Source organism: Mangifera indica, chromosome 1 (genome assembly GCF_011075055.1).
Source record: "Mangifera indica cultivar Alphonso chromosome 1, CATAS_Mindica_2.1, whole genome shotgun sequence".
Taxonomy (NCBI): Eukaryota; Viridiplantae; Streptophyta; class Magnoliopsida; order Sapindales; family Anacardiaceae; genus Mangifera; species Mangifera indica.
In genome coordinates, this window is record NC_058137.1 from 20,567,475 (window position 1) to 20,587,761 (window position 20,287).

Sequence of the window (20,287 nt, forward strand, 5' to 3'; positions counted from 1 at the left end):
AGAAAGAAGCAGCCTTGCATCACCACCTGTTGGAGACTAAAAGTCTCACACCTAATAAATAAAACAGAAGAGAGTGATATATAAGTATTGTTTAACACAAACCAATTGATTTTGTGTAATATAAGTTTCGATCTTTATACTTGTAAATCGAATATATATTCTGATATCTCATGCCTATTTGAAATTTAGTAGTTTCCTAAAAGGAAAAAAATTAAGACATCATGTTTTTCTACTGAGTGGAATGGATGGACCACATAGAAAATATGTGAAATTGATTACGAGTGAGTAGAGAAGACAAGAGTGATTGAAAATACTGCATAACCACTTCTTTATATTTTTGTTATGTCCTTAAAAGTTTATTCTGAAGTTGACAGCATAAGGCAACCACTTAAGTACATAACTATTCAAACCTCTACTTGAGTGGTATCTCATTTAGTTCAACATCGTTCAAGAGCAATGGTGGACTCTATTCTTTGATAAGGATAAAAGAATACTCTAGTTGGAATACAAGTGAAAATATAATTTGGAAATTTTTGTATATATATGAAGTGTTGAAAACATTAGTTGATTTGGATTGTGTTAAAAATTGCATAAACAAAGTGGAGTTGGGTACATAAATCTTTTGTTTTGTTGGGCCTAAGCCTACCAAATGATGGGCCCAGAAAGTTGGGTCTAGCCTGTCCACTAAAATTATAAAGTCTGTGGCACATCCCAAGGCCCTCAGGCCATGCCTTTGAGGGCCAACTTGGGTGTTTCTACAAGTTGGGCTGCTAAATTATATAATTTGTATATTTTTTATTTTTAATTATTTTTTTGATAATATCTATTGAGTTTCCAAAATATTAATTATTAATGTAATCCAAAAATATTAATAAATATTATATTATGACCCATAATATATGGGGAACATAAAATGAATTATATTAAATATTAATGTCTCATAAAAAACTTAAAAGATATTAATAATTAATAAATATAATATCATCAAAAATATAAAATGTATTAATAATCATTAATAATTTTTCAGTTTTCTAAATATATAATATTAATTTACTTTTAAAAAAGGTTGAATAGTATTGTGTCAAGATGAATCGGCCCACGGCTTGGTTTCTTGGTCCAAACACAACCTATATAGCTCACAAGTTTGGCACAACCCACTACAGTAGCAGATTGTGTTTTCCACGAACCATGCCAAAATATTAAGTCGGGCCATGCCCCTCGATATGTCTAGTTTAAGCTTTTGTTTGTTCTTATGCACAAAAGTTGTTGGTTAAAAGGACTCCCACCAATTTGTTCATAGATTTTGTACAAATTTATGATATGATAACTTGATTTTTTGTAAAATCCCAATTAATAATACTATATATAAAAACAAATTTTATTAACTTATTTATACAATTTGATATAATAATACATAATTTGATGATTTTAAAATAAAAGAAATAAACAATCACATTATCTAATCATATTTTATCATATTAATTTGTATAAATAAAATAATAAAATTAGTTTATATATATAGTTTTATTCAGTCCGAATCTATTCTTGTAAAATCCCAATCTCATTACTTGTAACTCAGAAATTAAATTATTTCATTTCTACTCATTGATTGTTACGGTGAGAATCTAATTATAAACAATATTAAAATCTTTCAAAAATTCGTAAACTTAATTGCAACCGTCATGATGACTCTTATTATGGTGGTGCTTTGTGCATATATTAATAGAGTAGGGTATATATATATAAATAATGTATATAATTTTATGTATAAATAATAATGTGTCATCATATAATTAAATAATTTAAAATTATAGATAAAATAATACTCAATCACATGATGATATATCGTTATGTATATATATTATTTGTACATGTTGTCTTATTGATATGAATATATGACCTAACTTAGGTTAGATACGCATATGTATGGCAATCAAGTCACTTAGCCAAAAATGGAATTGGATTTTTTAAATTGACTTATATAAAAGTGTGTTAGGTACTTAGGTATGAAGATAAACCACTAGAATTGTTGAGCACACATCCATGAGAATAATAAATGGTGGCTAGTTGATCCTCTCACGCACATAAAACTAAATTCTTTAAAATGTTTACATAACTTGATCAATTTTATAAATTTAAACAAATTAGGAGGAGATTAAAGATTCTAAACCTAATTAAAAAATAGAATTATCTCAATAGAATAAAGAAGAATATAAGGAGAGTGGATACGGAAGAAAACAAGAAAGAAAATGCATATAAAATTTAGCTATATCACATTCATGTTCTACAGTACCCCTATACTATCCCAACTACGACGTCTTCGTCTAGTGACAAAAATGTTGTTTTTGTCCAAAGATATGTTGAAAATATGATGTTCTTTGTCTGAAGATATGCTGAAAAAGGAAAAGGAGAGTGAAACTGACCGGTGACGACACCAAAAAAGGAAGAAAGAAAAAAAAAGAAATCATAGGAAAGAAAATATAACATTTCAAAGTTTAATCTTGTTGAGGTATCTTCATTATTTTTAAGTATTTGAATCTCTTTTGGAGTTTTATGATTAGTTATGTCATTAGTCTCTTCATGAGTATTGACCTTCTCTATATGGATATTTTGATTATTTACTTCTTTTCTTTTTTGGAGATTTCATATTTAAAACAAATTAGTGTACCATGCTTATGGTTTTCCTTAGACTCATGGCAATAGTTGTCCTATGAGGACATCAGTATGGGATGGAACATTTACAACTGGTGTATGTGATTTGATTACTCTTTTTATGATTAGTGGATGCAAATGGATTATCTTTTGAACTTCTAGCTCATATTGCATTGTAAAAGGATCAAAATGAGATAATAATGATGCTTTCCTTAGGTTAGAATAATTGAAGTGGAGCAATTGAAGCATAAATCACATATATAAAAATTTTTAGTTAGAAAATATTTGGCCCTTAACTAAAAGCTCTTTGAATAGGAGAGAATTTGTGATAACTTGTTAGCCTAATCACTACAACAAATGAAAAAAAAAAAAAAGGTGACAAAAATTTTCGCCCTAAAGAGTTAAAAATTCGTCAAAAACGTCATCTTTAAAAATTAAATATTTCGTCCCTAAATCAAATACATATTGTCATGAATGTGTACAAGTGTTGCATGCAAAATAGCATACCTCCAAGTAGCAACTAGAAGTTTTGTTCTCGTTAGTATTTAGTCTAGCTATTAGTTGGAGTTCTGCTAAGCTATTTTGTATGTGAACATGAGCAACAATATGTTCAATAGTTATCCCACTTAGCATATAATAATTATATAGACTTAAAACAAAAATTCACCTGCATTATCACGACGAATTTTTTTGACTGTATGTCTAAAAATTGATTATGCTCATAATTTAATTATTTGAGTGAGCAATCTAGCAAAAGTTTTATTGCAAGATGATAATAAGTACATATATAACCATCTTATAGATATATCTATTAGAACTATAAAAATATATGAATGACCCATTTTGTGGATGAATGGATTGACAAATGTCACCTTTTATGCATTTAGAAAAATATAGAGGACTCAATCGAATTTTTACTAATGATGGTCTAGTGATATGTTTACCTTGAGAGCAAGCAACATGTGAGAATTCATTTAATTTAAGAATCTTTTGGGTATTCAATGGATAATTTTGTAGTATCCTTTTCTTGAATTTTATCTGAATAATAACTTAGAGAGAGAGGCTTTCAAGAGAAAGTTTGTTTGAATGTTTGTATTTATAGGTTAACCTTGTGAATCTTGTTATAATATCACTATCTTAAGTGTTCTACTAAAGTGAATTTTGTTTGTTCTCTACCTCTTCGCTTGAGATTTCGGTTTGTTTTGTTTATAATATACTTATTTACTCTATATATACGTGTGTGTGTGTGTGTACGCGCGCGCGCGTGCGTGGCTTCTTCTAGAGCCTTTAACAGGTTATGTTCAACCACATATCTAATTAACCTTATCTTCTTGCATTATCAAATGAGAAAAATAGTTTTTTTCCCTTCAAGTATGTTACCTGTTGTAGTACTGCCTAGGACACAAATATCTTCATCTTTTGATTTTAAGTCCAACTAAAGTTTGATGCACATCCATGCTTTTCTTCAATAAAATAAATACAAATTAAGGAAGCACATGAAAATTTCATATAAGAAAACAAATAGGATATTGAAAATGACTAATCATTTTTTAAATTACTATCGCACCGCCATTCAAATTGTCAACTTTTCTTTCAGGGTGTTTGAAGAAATTTGTTACCAATAATTTAAAATAATAAAATTATGCAAACACTTTTTTTATACATAATTAATGCACAGAAATTATACGTTATTATATGATTTAATAAATTTAAATTAAAGATAAAATAATATTCAATCATATGATAATATGTCATCTATATATCTAAATTATATATTAAAATTATATATACATATAATACTGTTCAATTTAAAATTTTCAAGGAACATAATTTGAAAAGTAAAAAAATTTGTTAAATCAAATAATCAAACAGTTAAGAAAAGGTAAACTCTACTAACTTTTAGATTACGGCTTAAATAATCTAAAAATATTATTATAAGTATAATTAGATTATAAGTTATCATACAAATATTATAATTAATTATTTAATCTAATAATAAATTGTATTAGCGAACCCTCAATAGTATGTCAAATAATATAATAAGTAAAAATAAATTGTATACAACTTGCTACATAACCTAAATCCCTTTTTTTTTTTTGACATAATACGAAAATTGAGTTTATGTTAGATTCATGGGTTATGTTGAGAGTTTTGGGTTACGACCTACAGATTGATCTGATATGACTCAACAAAAATAATAATAATTAAAAATACACAAAATATTAAATTGACCTATAAAAACACACAGATTAACTTACCAAAGGCTATAGGTTGATCTGACCAACAAGATTTGTTAATTAACAAACCTTAATATAATATGACTCATAAACATAATAGATCACGCCGAACTCAATTTAACATGCCTATAGTCTGGCTTAGTTTTGGGGGCATGATCATTCATTTCATTATGATAATAACAATTAAGTATTATTAATTTTAAAATTGAAATATTAGAAAATATATATATTTAATTAAAAGAAAAAAAAGGAAAAAGGCAACATATTCTCAACTTGATCGCATTTATTTTCTGATGTTAAATAGTTTGAAATCGTGGAAAACTTTGAAACAGAAATCATTATCGAATGGAAAATATTGGAACCCAATGGTTAGATTACTTGACAAACAAAGAAAGGAGAAGGATTTTATTGGAAAATGACGCCCCCAATAGTTGTGGAGGTCATTTGGCTCAATTAATTGGATTGCGTGGGATAATAAACCACAAGTTGCAAGTGGAGATGGTGACACCAAGATAAGGACGCCACCGCCACCCCTTCCTTTCCTTTCACCTGTTACCTTTCTACTTTCACGCGCCGCATATTTCACACACACCACTTGTTCAATCTCCTCTTGTCTCTGCCCCATCTGAGTTGATAAAGTACTGAATAATTAATTACATGGGTAAGATTGGAAAATAGGTTTTGTTAGTGTGGAAAAGGACAATTTCTCACTTAAATTTTAATATAATTTTAAAAGTACAATTATGAAAGTTAAAAATTTAAATACTCACTTTTTTTTTTTTTAATTTTGTTAGGAGAAAAAATAAAATCATCAATTTTCTTTTAAATTTTAAAATCCTTAAAATTTATAATATTTTTTCTTCTTTATTTAAAACACTAATAATTTTATCTTATGATTAATTTTAAAAAGTAATATTTCCTCTCCAAATTTTACATTGATTTTTCGACTAGCAAAGATTGCTTTCTCTCTCTTGGTGATAGCTCTCCTTCCTACATCTTCTCTTTATCTGAATTCCTCTTCCTCTTTAGGGCTGGATTCGAACCTAACCAGCTCGAGCTTGAGCTCGATTCAGCTCGGTTTGAGCCCTAAACGAGTCAGACTCTGTTCGGCTCGATCGAGCTCGAGCCAAGCTCTAGTTGGCTCGGGTTGGCTCAGTAATTTTTTTTAAAATTTTTTTATACAAAACGACGTCGTTTTGATCCATATATATATACAAAACGGTGTCGTTTTGATATGAAAAACGAGCCGAGCCGAGCCGTAAATGAGCCTAACCTAAAATGAGCCGAACTCGAGCCGAGTTAAGTTTGGCTCGAGTCGAGCTCGAACCGACCATAAAAAAACTGAGCCGAGCCCGAGCTGGCTATGAGCCGACTCGGCTCGGCTCGGCTCTGCTCGAATCCAACCCTATTCCTCTTATTGGATTTTATCTAAATTTAAAAAATCTAAACCAAATCATTCGTCTCGACGACGTCTTCGTCATCCAAACAAAGGTTTCATTAAAATTCTTTGAATCTAATCAAAGGAGAGGGTTTCAAATAGAAAGAAGACGTCAAAGGTGAAGACGTTAGAGGTGAAGCCATCGTCAAGAAGGAGGAAGCGACTGTCGTTCATAGGAAAATTCGAATAAAAAGAAAATATCAAATTTTAAAATTAATCTTAAAAAAAATGTTAATTTTTTAAACTAAAAGATAAAATGTTATAAATTTTTAAGGTTTTAAAAAAAGATAATGATTTTATCTTTCATTTTAATAAAAGTTAATTAATGGGTAAATATTTAAATTTTTATTAATTATAATATATATAAATTTTTGATATTATACTGAAACTCGGTGGAAAATAATCTTTTGCCCTTATTAGTGGCTGTATCGTAGATCCAAGGGAGAAAAGATCAATAATTGAAGGTGGACATAATTTTCAACCAAAGTTACTTTGTTTCATTGTCAACTCAGAATCCCAGATAAAACTATTATTCATTAGTTATGGGACATTTTTGTAATTTCATTTACATGCATTAATTGTGATCAACTAGAGTTTTCCAGTACAACGCATTAGGTTAGGATCAATTTCCTCATGTTATAAGTGTGGGGAGCGCTTTGGTCATTGCAAATTCCTTTTCTCTTAATTATTTATTGTTGAAAAAATATTTTGACTTGCATATTAAAAAAAGGTACATGGATTCCTTCTTAGACAAGCAATTAATTTCCTAGAAACACTTTTCCTTTTTCCTTTTTTTCAAATTGAATTGACTTTATAAATTAGGTAAGGGTTCAATTCTTCTTAAGTTTGACTTTAATTCAATTTGAATTTAATTTGATTATTTATATTAAAGATATTCAAATTTGATTTATTTAAAAAAAGCCAAATTCAAACTAAGATTTAAACTTAGTTTGTTAGTATGGTTAAGAAAAAATATATAAAAAGGGTTTAATTTTAATCAATTTATATTAATTACTTTAATATAACACCAAGGATTGATTCATGTAAGTAATTTTCCCGGAAATAATTAATATTATATAATAGTAAAAGGTTAGGTCATGCTTATCGAGACCTTATAATTATTATACTAAGTAAATCTAAAAAAATTCTCTTAAAATATTGTTAGACTAAATTTAAATCATCTCTTTTACTATTTAATTTCTCTTTAATGTCTCAAATCTCACTTCAGTTATCAACTCTGTTCTATACTATTGTTAAAAAAAAAAAAAAAATAACTTTATTTTAATTAATTTATATCTAATTTTTTTAGATTCATAAATTTGTTAAACTAAACACCTTTAAAATTTGAATTTAAGTTTTAAATATTTAACTTTCATATTCGAACTCAAGTTTCAACTAAATTTCACGTTATTATAGACCAAGTTGGAAAATATATTAGATGAGAGCAATCACCACGTGTCCCCCAACCAAATTTGTACGGTACAAAAGAAACAGATAGAAAAATGAATTATAAATTATATCCCTCGCCACTAACGACAATAGTGTTTCCTGATCGCGCACCAACGCCTTATCATTTATTATAATAATAATAATAAACAACCCCAATAACTATTTTCCAATTTAAAAAAAATGTTAATACTATTATTATTTAATTATAATAAAATTATCGGGAATAGGTAAAATCTCTGATTTATGAGTACCAGCAAGGCTATGAAAGCCAGGTCCTACTGCCAGTTTAATAGGTTAAATCAAATTAATATTAAAAAATAATCTATTTATTAATTCAATTAAATTACTTAAAATAAGTAAAATTGAGTTTGAGTAAGTTTTAAAATATTTTTAAAATATTTAATTTTTTGAATAATTTTATTATTTTAAATTAGAAGAGATAAATTTTTAAAAATTTATAACAAAAATATAAGTTTAAAAATAAAATTAAAAAAATATCTTTTTTTTGTATAGAGAATATTTTTTTAATTTAATTATTTTATTAAAATCAGATAAAAAATTATAATTTCTTATAAAAGATATATTATAATTATTATAAGTTTGGGTATCTAATTGATTTTATTTTTTTATAAATTTTTAATTAAAATTTATTGATTAAGATGATATTATTTAAAAAATTTATCATAATTTAATAATAAATTAAACTAATTAATTTTTAATCAAACAAGATATATTATAAAATAGTGAGATAATCGATTCGATAGTTCTACTTTAAAAACATCGGTTATGAGAATCCAGGAGCCATCAAAATTAAGTTTTTTTTTTTTTAAGAAAATAAAAATTAAATGATTCTCTGAAATTGAATTTATAGCATTAACAATGGCATCCTATGATGATAACAAATATAGGCCTTTATCAGTTAAAGATTTTTCCTGATGACGTCAGACTATTTGGAGAACGGCAACTTTAAATTGGAATATAAAATTAAAAGCTTGGAAAATCATTATAATGGAAGCCACAATCGCCAATATCAACGTCCGCAGCAGATACCACAAAAATTATATTAAAATGGAAAAAAGAAAATGAAGGAATCCAACGGTGGAGGAACAGCCATGCGCGGAAAAACGGAGCCGCTCACGCCCAAGACTTTGGAATCGAACCCAAAACTCTCTAAACAAAAAAACACCGCACAACTACTCCTCTAACCCTAGTTAATTTTTAACCCCATCACTCTTCTCTTTTTGTCTATATATACGGTTCTCTCATTCACCATCGAAGCTTCAGTTCTCTCTCTTTTCTTCCATTTTCTCTTCTCGTAAGTCCGGAAAACTCATCATTGTAATCTTTGCCGGCCTTTATATGATTCTTTATATTAAAAATTAACCGGAAAAGAATAAAAAGATTGCAAGTTCAACTGAGTTGAGGTATGAGTTGTAACGGGTGCCGAGTTCTACGAAAGGGTTGCAGCGAGTCGTGTATTTTGCGTCCGTGTTTGCAGTGGATTGAGAGACCTGAGGCACAGGGCCACGCCACGGTTTTTGTAGCGAAATTCTTTGGCCGTGCCGGTCTCATGTCCTTCATTTCGGCCGTTCCTGAATCTCAACGTCCTGGTACTTGATATTTTCACCTTGTTCATTCAATCCAAATATTCTGTTTAAACGTTGGTTTGCTTTGTTCAGTTTGTTATGGTTTCTCTTTGTTGCAGCTTTGTTTCAATCTTTGTTGTTTGAAGCGTGTGGAAGAACTGTGAATCCTGTGAATGGAGCCGTAGGGCTTTTGTGGACAGGAAACTGGCCCCTGTGTCAGGCGGCGGTGGAGGCTGTTCTAAACGGACGGACGATACGTCCCATACCGGAGCTCCTCTACGCCGGATCCTTAATCCAGGCTTCCGATGAAGTGTCTGAAGCTGAAGTGACTCATTCTACAGACATGTGGAAGTTAAAGAATCCATTTCCTAATTCTCACTCCAGGTTTTCCAGTTCAAGATCCAAAGCAGTACCCAAACGTAAGCGATCGGAGGAAGCAATCACCACAAAGCTTCAAACATCAGATCTGGATCTTTGCTTAACACCAAATCTCACAAATCAAGTAATTACGCCATGTAAGAAGCCGGAAATAATCAGACGGCGGGGAGGAACTCCGTCAATAAACTCAGAGGAGTCAGTTACCACCACGTGTTTTGGTGAAAGTGGACTAGGAAATCATCAGTATCTCAATGGAGGAGGCGATGAAATGAAGCTGCTAAACTTGTTTGTTTAAAGAACGTTTTGCTTTGTTAGCTCTGTGAATTAACGTTCACCAAGAGAATGTAGTATTCTTAATTTTTGGGACAATTTTCCTGGAATATATCAGATTCCGGCGAGTTTTTGTAATTACCGGTTGAGGATTCTCTTCACATATGAAGAGAGAAATATGAATTAGCCGGTAATGACTGAATTTCTGTCTCTGTTTTTTTTTTTTTAAAAATCCTCTGTGTTATATTATTAAATATATGACCTGAATAAAATGGAACTATTGGTGGGAATCATGAGGCGTGTGTTAGTATTGTAGATCATGATCCACTTGTAAAATCGTTTTGAGTAGACCCGCATGATTTTCTCAGCCACAAAAATTAGTTCTTCCTGAACCCAATTGAACAGGATTGATTGATTGATTGATTGATTGATGACTAAATATATATTATCGTGTTTTTGCTTTATTAAAAGAACCTTACATTTGGTAAATTAATTGAATAATAGTGCCTTCTGAGCTTAGCTCCCCTCCGTCAAACGTGGGTCCGTATCAAATCAAATTTAAATATTTTTTATTTTAATTTGGTGCGGGTAAAAAATATTTGATTTCCAGTAAAAATTATTTAATTAAATTTAATTTAAATTTATTAAATTAATATAAAAAATAATTTGAATTTAGTTTAAATTTATATTTTAAATTTATGATTATAATATATTATTTAAATTTTTTATTTAAATTTGTGATTTATTAATAAAAAATATTATTTAATAATTATTCAATATAATTTGAATCAAATTATAAATTAAATTCAAGTTAAATTGAATTATATATCAAAGATATAAACTAAATTGAGTTAAATTTTTTATAAGGTAAGTTTAATTCAATTTTAAATAAGATAATTTATTTTACTCAAATTTAATTTATATTTAAAATAAATAAATTTAAAATTAAATTAAATCAAATTAATTTATTTTTAAGCCGAGTTAACTCTGTTGGGTTCCAACCTTACCTCCATTCATCCGAAATTTAATTATTTTTTATCGTTCCGATGGTTGACCAAAATGTGAAGCAGGTGATGATGGAAGTAACCAAAAATCTAACTAGATACCTAACAAAAATTCTCGACAGAAAAAGTGGCCAGGAGGTCGAGCATCATCTCATTGGAATGGAGCATACGTGTCTCTCTCTCTCTCTCTCTCTCTCTCTCTATATTTATATATATTGAAATATCAAAACAGGATTGGAATTTTATCGCTTACTGTGTGCTATTCCAAAAACTTAAAAAATATGTAAGATGAGAGAATTTTTAGATAATTTTATTAAAGTAAAACGTTGTATTACAGGGATTGACCTATTACAATTATTCTTTTCTTTGAAATCAAAGCATATAATTATAACAGTTTTGAAAGATGTAAACAGCAAATTATTAGTTTTTTTTTTTTTTTAGGAATTTGTCAATTTTTACGGCGAAATATTAAATCTTTTATTAAGCTTGCTTTATAAGGTATCTTGCAACCCTCTTCCCAATATTCTTAAACACCGTTTAACTAGGCTGCTAATTTAATTTTAATGAACACAATCCAATGTGGGTGTATCAACAAACAAACGCAGCATGCATAGAGATGACAATTGCATTCGATTTGTCGGGATCCTATTTAATCTTGTTTTAAACGGTAAAAAAAATTCTTCAAAATCAATAAAGACAAGAATTTAAATTCGTAATCTCTTATTTATCTGATTGGATCAGAAAATGCCAAGAGAGGTGGTCGCTGTTGAAGAAATCAAAGAGACGTACCGGGGTAGAGAGGTATCATGGTTTTGTACGTCTCTTTCACCAATGGAAAGCCGAGACTATGGTTCATGTCGCCTCTCTCAGATTTAAGCTGTCCTATCTTTCTTCCTTGTTTAAAGGGCTTTAGGTGCACAGTTTTCTCTCTCTCTTCTTTCTTTCGCCTCCAGTAAGTGGTGGGAACCACTTCACTCTTCACCAATTACCTTTTTTCTTTTCTAACAAAAAAGTAAATAAATCGGTAAGGTGGTCTCGGATCTACTCTAGGAATTGGAAAAGATCTCATAGTGTTGTGCAATGCTGCGTCTCGCCGCATTTGCAAGTGGATGCCCTCCTCTCCCCTTTCTCCCTCTTTTCTTACAAACTTTAATTCCTTGCAACATACTCCTCACGATCTACACAAAACTCTTTTTAACTTTTTCAATTATGTCCAATGACACTTTAGCTTATTGGATTTAATATAAAATATTATAATTGATATTTATTATCCAAATTAATTTTTTTTAAAAGTGACCAATATTAAAATACTTAAAGCAAGATAAAAGAAAGAGACGGTGTGATGCGGACTTCACTTATATTAAGTGTCATTGAATTTATATTATTATTATAGGGGTATATAAATTAATACGGATTTATGTGTATAATTATAGAATAAGATATTATTGATAGTTTTGATGGAAGGGCCCAATGCAGTTGCTGCCTGTTAATTCATTATTGAAAGATAGAAATGAAGAACTTGCTGAGTCCTATACGCATAAGCCTTGTGGGTTTGTCCCCTATCCATGTTTGGTGTGGGCAAAATTTTATGCAACTTGCGCAAATTGGCTTAACTTATGACTTGTCTATTTCATAATATATATTTTATGTTTCCCCAAGGAGGAGATGGCCCTTCACTTGACATCATAACTCCATCAATCAAATATTGATAGTAAGAGGATAAAGTGACTCCAAAATATAACTAAATGGATGAAAAATTAAAATCTTTTAAGGTAAAGATTTAAGTTTGTAAAATTTTAATTTATTTTATATAGTAGTTATTGATTTAATTACTATATTTTAAATTTATTTATCTAATAAATATCGATAAAGTCTGATTATAAAATAAAAAAGATAAATTATACTGTTTGCTGTGTTTATTCTTGTGGTAGGTATATGTTGTATCCCCCATTAGAATTGACAAATCTTATCCATATAATATAATAATTATTATTTTCCTTTATCATAAGAGAGATCCAAAGCAAAATGTTAGGTTCAGCTATCATGAGGGCCACGAAATTGCCGAATAAACACCTACAAGTACTAATTGAAAAGGACTTAATGAAATTGAATGGCATGCCACGCCGCCTCCTTAATTATTGGACTAATCTTTTTGCTAATGTTTTATTTTAAAAGTATTTGAGAATTATACACATATTTGCAAAGATACGAGTGGAGGAAGAAGAAGAAAAAGAGTGGGTTTGATTTGATTGAGATTAATTATTATTATAACAAGTTGGATAGCAAGTTGGCTTTTGGGGTCTACCCGAATGTGGATTGGGATGACGTTGCTATCTTGTGATTTGCCATAGGCATGTTAGTGACCAGTAATATCATATATACACCCCAATAGAAAGTTTGACTAATAAAAAAATTTTATGTATAAAAAAAAAATATAAGTTTAAATCTTTTACGATGATATATCAAAATTAAATTTTTAACTTATTTGATTAAATGATTATGGAACGGTCACTATCTCTATTCAATGATTAAACCTTTGAGAACTATATAACAATACATCAATTTATACTCAATTATATGTACCCTTAGTTTTATTAATTATTTGCTTACAATTAAACTATTAGTTTAGTTTTGCTGCCCCTGAGCTGCTCGGTTACTAACTGCAACTGTGTTTGGAAGGCTGGTGTTGGTTTCATTTTAATTTTCTGCAAAACACATCTGTCTGCTTCTTCAGGTAATCATAATTAAGGTACAATAATTACTCAAAATTGATTCTTAATAGTGAAATGGTATCCGCAATCTGCTACAGTGGAAAATAATCATAGATGCTTGATGATATGGTGAATCTCATCTGAGTTGCAAATCAATACTTTATTTTAGTACGGCCAAGTTGGATGAACTCTTACATTGCAGCTTTACTCTGCAAAATACCTTTTATATTATGTTGGACCGGCAATCAAATTCATAGCATTACCTTTGGGATTCGTTCATGAACCACGTTCCTGTAGTTCTTCAATTTCTGGCTTTCCCCAAAAGCATACTCTTCTCTATCAATAGTTGACTACTGTTAACCCAGCCTTTTGTTTTTGTTACGTAAAAACGTTTTCTACGTTATAATCAAAACAGTTCTCGTACAGAACAGGCCATGTGCTGGACTAGAGAGGAGTTTTGTATACTTTGTTCACTGATTTTATATTTATGTTGGACCGGCAATCAAATTCATAGCATTACCTTTGGGATTCATTCATGAACCACGTTCTTGTAGTTCTTCAACTTCTGGCTTTCCCCAAAAGCATGTTCTTCTCTGTCAATAGTTGACTACTGTTAACCCAGCCTTTTGTTTTTGTTACATAAAGACGTTTTCTACGTTATAATCAAAACAATTCTCGTACAGAACAGGCCATGTGCTGGACTAGCGAGGAGTTTTGTATACTTTGTTCACTGATTTTATAAATGAACAAATACAATAAATTAAAGGGAAATTATAAAAAAATAGGTAAAAGTAAGGGGGTTTAAGAAAAATTACTCAAAAAATTCAGATTAAAGCAAAAATACCCAACTTTTGTGAAATATCGAAACTGCCCATATATAAACCCAGCAAATTTTTCCTGTTCCCACTGTGAAATTACCGTTTAAAAACAGGGAAAAATTCGAAATTTTCCCCTGTCTCACTGTCATCGCACTGTCGGCCGGATTTTCGATGATTTTCGTGGTTTCTGGCAACCAAAAATGGCACAACACATTAGAATATCTTCCGTCATCTTGTTTGAATCAAGTTATTGTTCATATTATTGAGATTTGAGTGAGATTTTGCGGTTTAGGGTTTAGGGTTTCGATTTTGAATAATGTTTGAATTGTTTTGATTCTTTGTTGTTTTCGTTAAATTGGTTGAGGGGTTTTGTGTTATAATCTTTGTAGATTTGATTTGTGTTGAAATTGGAGGCTGAAACGATGAATTTTTGGCCGAAAATTCATTCCGAAGCGATCGATAGTCGACAGTGGGAACAGTGTTTCCCACTGTCGACAGTGGGTTAGGGGGTTTAATAGTATTTTCAAAATATTAGGGAGCTGTGTGAGAGTCTTCAGTCCACTATGGGCTTTTTTGAAATTTGCCACGTGACAGTGGGCTGTTGCTGTGTATACAGTGGGTTGGGGGGAAATTAACTTTTTTTAAAACTATAGGGTTTATATGAGATAGACTTTGAACGACCATAACTTTTAATCCGGGAGGAGTTACGGGGCCTGTAATATATCAACGTGAAGCTCGTTTTGAGCTCTATAACGACAACCAGCTTTGCTGGTTGCACTGAATTTGGAGGCCAAAATAAAACTGTTTCAATATGTATTATGCAATTTTTTTATTTTATCAAATTTAGGATTTTCGGTTTTTATGATTTTGAGTTTGTTTGTGACCGGGCTAGACTTTTTTGATATGAAATTTTCAAATTTCATATTTGTAATTATAATGTGCTTTTTTAGACACGTTTTACGATGTAATTATGAAATTTTTAATCTATTTTTCGGTTTTCTCGTTCATAAGCTATTTGAACGTGTAGTTTTTGAAATTCAGATATGTTTTTTTAGATTTTCGAGTAATTTTTTTATTATTGACATTTTAGGGTATTTCAATATATCTATTTATTCATAATATATTATTTTCAATATAGTTTTCACGAATTGATTTTTTTTATTCGAATTCAGAAATATGAATTTCTTCTTTCCGAACGAACCCGCAGTAATTGATATTAAATAAAAATGAGAGTGAAAGTAAGTATTTAAGTGATATAAGAAATATATGTAATGAGAGTGAGAGAGTTTATATAAATGAGACGAGGGGAGGGGTAATTTTGGCATTTTAGAAAAAGCTATGGGCATTTTTGCTTAAGAATAGTGAATTTAGGCATTTTTGCTTAATAGGGGGTATTTTGGCTGTTTTTTATAATTTCCCTAAATTAAATGTTTTTATTGACATTCGTTAGTACTTGAAATCATAAAGCAATCTAGTGTAGATTCAAACCATAATATAAATATATGACACATTTATGTACTATAAAATGTGATCTTTCTATTACCTGAACCAACATGGAGACTGGAGTGCTCAGGTGATGGGTTAACCCAAGTTGATGGAACAAAGTGTTGGGGTGAGCGGATATGGTTGACAGACAGGAGTAGCTTTTAAAAAGCAAGGCTTAAACTCTGGGGAAGACACATACCATTCTCAACCCCAAAGAATGTTTTCTCCCACGTGAACATATCACATCTCCACCCTCTCACTATATTTCTTCGAACTTTTCCCACCAAAAAAGAAAAAGGTTTGGTTCAGGGTACTGGTATTTTGCAGTAGTGATGAGATGGGATTACTGATATTGCAGGGGGGATCCAAGGAAGCCCATTATGTCATAGTTAATTACATCTAGCTAAGATCTGGCACTGGCTGCAGGCCTCCATGATGTATTATATGTTTATAAAAAATTTCTTCCAACTTGTTTATTAGACTTTAATATTCCATTCCAGCAGTGATTGGATTGGAAGTTCCATTCTGCATGTAACGATGAAGAATCATCGATCAACAAGTTGCCTTCATGCATCATCAGTCTAAAAATATATTTACGTACTAGATTTGTGACTTGAAAGATTCAGATAGAGTTAGCATTTAATGAGTTGTCTCATTTCTCAGTTGGTTTTTCTTGTATATATAAACCTCAAACATTTATCCTCATTAGACCATTCAATGCAACACTTTTGAGACGATAATAAGAATGCCTGAAAGGTGAAGGGATGATTCATCAGACGATATCCCAGTTCTGGAAAACCTTGAAGAAAGGATGACCCAAAAACCAAAAAAAAAAAATAGCCATAGAGAAGTTGGTGTGGACTTTGGGCTTAGCCAGGCCCATGGCTCTGTTAACATCCAATTCACCCACCGGAATTGGAACTATCGTTGACTCCTTTTACATGGTAGCTTGACATTTAATCGGGTATATTTTGGAACATTAATTTAAAGTCGAATATATTTTCTCAATTGTTTATTTACCCATGGTAGCTAATCGTATTTGACACGTGAAGGTCTCAGCAGTCGCAAAAGTACAACAGAAGATCGACGAAAGCAATTTTGTGATTTAGCGACAACTCATAACCCACAATTAATAAATATTAGTAAACTAATTAATCAATGCCTAATATTAATTTAGTACAAGAAGTATCGTTATTGTCCGCCTAATTTTCCTGACTTCCCCTTGAACACCAAAATTGATTTCTTAGCAAGTCCTCCCAATCTCGTTCTTCCGCATTTGTCTTCTCTAAGAGTGTGGAAAGAATTGAGATTTTAACCAATTGAACAATTGTGTATGAAAGTTTTACGCTAGTTCAATTCATTTCAGGTAGACCATATAAATATCATATCGTGTCAAATAATTTAAGTTGCTTTCTTTGTACAATTATAAATGTTCGTCTAGATCTAAACAACGACGAAAACTTTATCTTCATTATTGTCAAGATTAATAAGATGATTCATGATGAAGCTTTCGTTGTTCACGGACTGCGTTGATAAAATGTTATCGTCCATTGTCGACAACGGAGGAAAAAGATAGCTCGATCGGAGTCAGTTGTCGAAAATTGAAAGGAGGATTTTGAAATCCTAAGAAGAAAAAGTGATTTTTTTAAAAACTTAATTATGAAAAAATTTGTTAGTTTTTCATAAATTTTTAGGGTTTAGTGGTAAAATAACGATTTTACCCTTGTCTCTAACAGAAAATTTTAACAGTAGTTAACTCATGAGTGAATATTTGAGTTTTTGAAACTCAACAAATGTGTATTTGTCTTTGCATTCAAACTTAGGTGGAAAAGAGTACTTTGGCCATTAATCAATAGCTAATATTAATTTAGCTAAAAGACTTATTCCCACCTAAGGTATAGTAAAATCTCAAACTCCCACCCTTCAACTTTTAAAAACTCAAACACCCACCCATAATTTGAAAAACTAATAATCTTTCTCTAAAATTAAGTTAGGGTTAAGGGTAAAATCATCATTTAACAATAATATTTGGATTTTATATCATTTTACCCCCTTAATTTGAAAAACTAATAATTTTCCTCAAAATTAAGTTTTGAAAAGTGACATTTTCCCCCTTACCTACGGTTTCCAAATTCGTCGGTGAATTTTCGACCAACGATGGCCAATCTCTCTCCCTCCTGGTGTCGTCTCTCTCTCTAATGCTCAATATCAGACTGATAACATCTAGATTCGATGAAATCCAGACGAAGAGTTGAAACTTTTTGTCTAGATCTTCATCGTCCAAATGAAGTCGACTTTGTCTGGATGATGACAATAATTCAGACGAGACTGATCTCCTTGTCTGGATTGTCATCCAGACAAAGTCGACTTTGTATAGACTACAAAGATCTAGATAAAGAGTTTCGATCCTTCGTTTGGATTTTGTCTAGATTCTATCAAATTCAGACGTCATTTGTCTGATATTAAGCACCGAAGGAAGAGACGACACTGGGAGGGAGAGATCGGCCATCTTTGGCTAAAATTCTTCAACGAAATTGAAAACCCTAGGTAGAGGGGAAAATGTCACTTTTTAAAATTTAATTTTGAGAAAAATTATTAGTTTTTCAAATTAGGGGGTAAAATGATATAAACTTTAAATATTATTATTAAATGATGATTTAAACCTTAATCCTAACTTAATTTTGGAGAGAAATTATTAATTTTTCAAATTATAAGTAGGTGTTTAGGTTTTTAAAAGTTAAAGGGTGGGAATTGGGGAGTTTACTATACCTTAGGTGGGAATAAGTCTTTTGGCCTATTAATTTAGTACAAGTAGTACCATTATGCCAATCTCTATTAGATACATCATATGCTTTCAAAGTTGTCACGATCTTTCCTATAATCAGTACATATTAAATAAGAGGTAGTTGAAGACTAAAATTAAATTTTAGTTTAATATAAAAATAAAAAAATCTAGCAAGATGATAACACGTAAATAATGCTTAATTTTCTATATGTTACCCCACTCAAAAGAGAACAACAATCTCTTACTAATGATTGGGCGGATAATTTTGGCCTAACATTATATAAAAATTAACAATTGCTAATCTAAATTCAACCTAATTCAGCATGAAAAGGCGTTGTCCTTCTTCCTCTTGCTCAACATTCGAAGCTGGTGTCTTTTTTGCCTTTGGCTCGCTTGTGCTTTTGGCAAGTTCAAATCATGAAAATTGGATTGTATATCGTAATGCGTATTACATATTAAAATTTTTGTATTATATATTATATATCTTATTGTATTTTAAAATATGTTTTTAAATAATAAAAATTTTGCATCAAGGGTATCATCTTTTTTAAAAAATTCACATACTCTTACAAATTTAAGATTTTTTATAAATACTTCTATTATATATTTGTTTTCTTTAAAAATGTATATTGACATGTACCAGTAATATGTATCGTATTATATAATATGTTTATTATATTGTATTATTTCGATATATCTTAAAATACATATCATTTTTCATTTATATTATATCATATCATAGAGTATATATTATATATCGTAAGATACTGATAATCATAAGTTCAATTCAACATCGTTTTTCAAACTTATATAATTAAAACTATGCCAGCAGTCTGCAAACAGAATTTAATAAGAGTTCAATTAATTGCTTACCAATAAGAATATGGGTATCTTTGAGCACATGGTTACTTTGCTTGCTTTCATGCCACCACTTTTGTTTTCTATGGTGCCTTAATGGAGGAAAACCAAAAGCCATCGATGCCGGAGAATTCCCTGTGATAAATTCCAAAACAAGTTCAAATTACATCCTTAACTCGCATGTCTTCTTGTCCTTGCACCTCAAGCTTAGGAATCCTCAAAATTCTCAAAATCTATTATTAAATTCCACTGTTTAACTTATATGAATTTCCTTATTTGCTTCCCTGGGATTCTTCTTTTGCTCTTCTTTAGCTGCATGCATTTCGACAAGCTGCAAATTATTATAAAAATCTATAAAGAAAGTTGAGTCAGTTTTCCAACTAGCTACATTACCTTTTATATTTTGTACAATCAAACTTAGGTAACATGCATGCATGAAAACTATGCATAAATATATGTTTGGTAGGAAAGAAAACAACAGAGTATAACTTTTATTAATGCAACTTTTTGAGATCTTGGGTTGGTAATATATCTACAAAGATATATAACATGATTTAATTACTACTGGATCCATGATTTAATTAATGGACATGATTATGGCATATATGTAACTATA

General features: G+C 30.3%; 1 protein-coding gene across 1 annotated transcript; it reads left to right on the forward strand.

Moving 5' to 3' along the window:
* The first annotated feature begins 8,877 nt into the window (after positions 1-8,877).
* On the forward strand, positions 8,878-10,300 carry LOC123230209 (LOB domain-containing protein 37-like). The gene is made up of 2 exons (XM_044656378.1): positions 8,878-9,386; positions 9,482-10,300. The coding sequence occupies exons 1-2, from the start codon at positions 9,203-9,205 to the stop codon at positions 10,033-10,035; spliced, it is 738 nt and encodes a 245-aa protein (XP_044512313.1). The 5' UTR covers positions 8,878-9,202; the 3' UTR covers positions 10,036-10,300.
* The last annotated feature ends 9,987 nt before the right edge of the window (positions 10,301-20,287 follow it).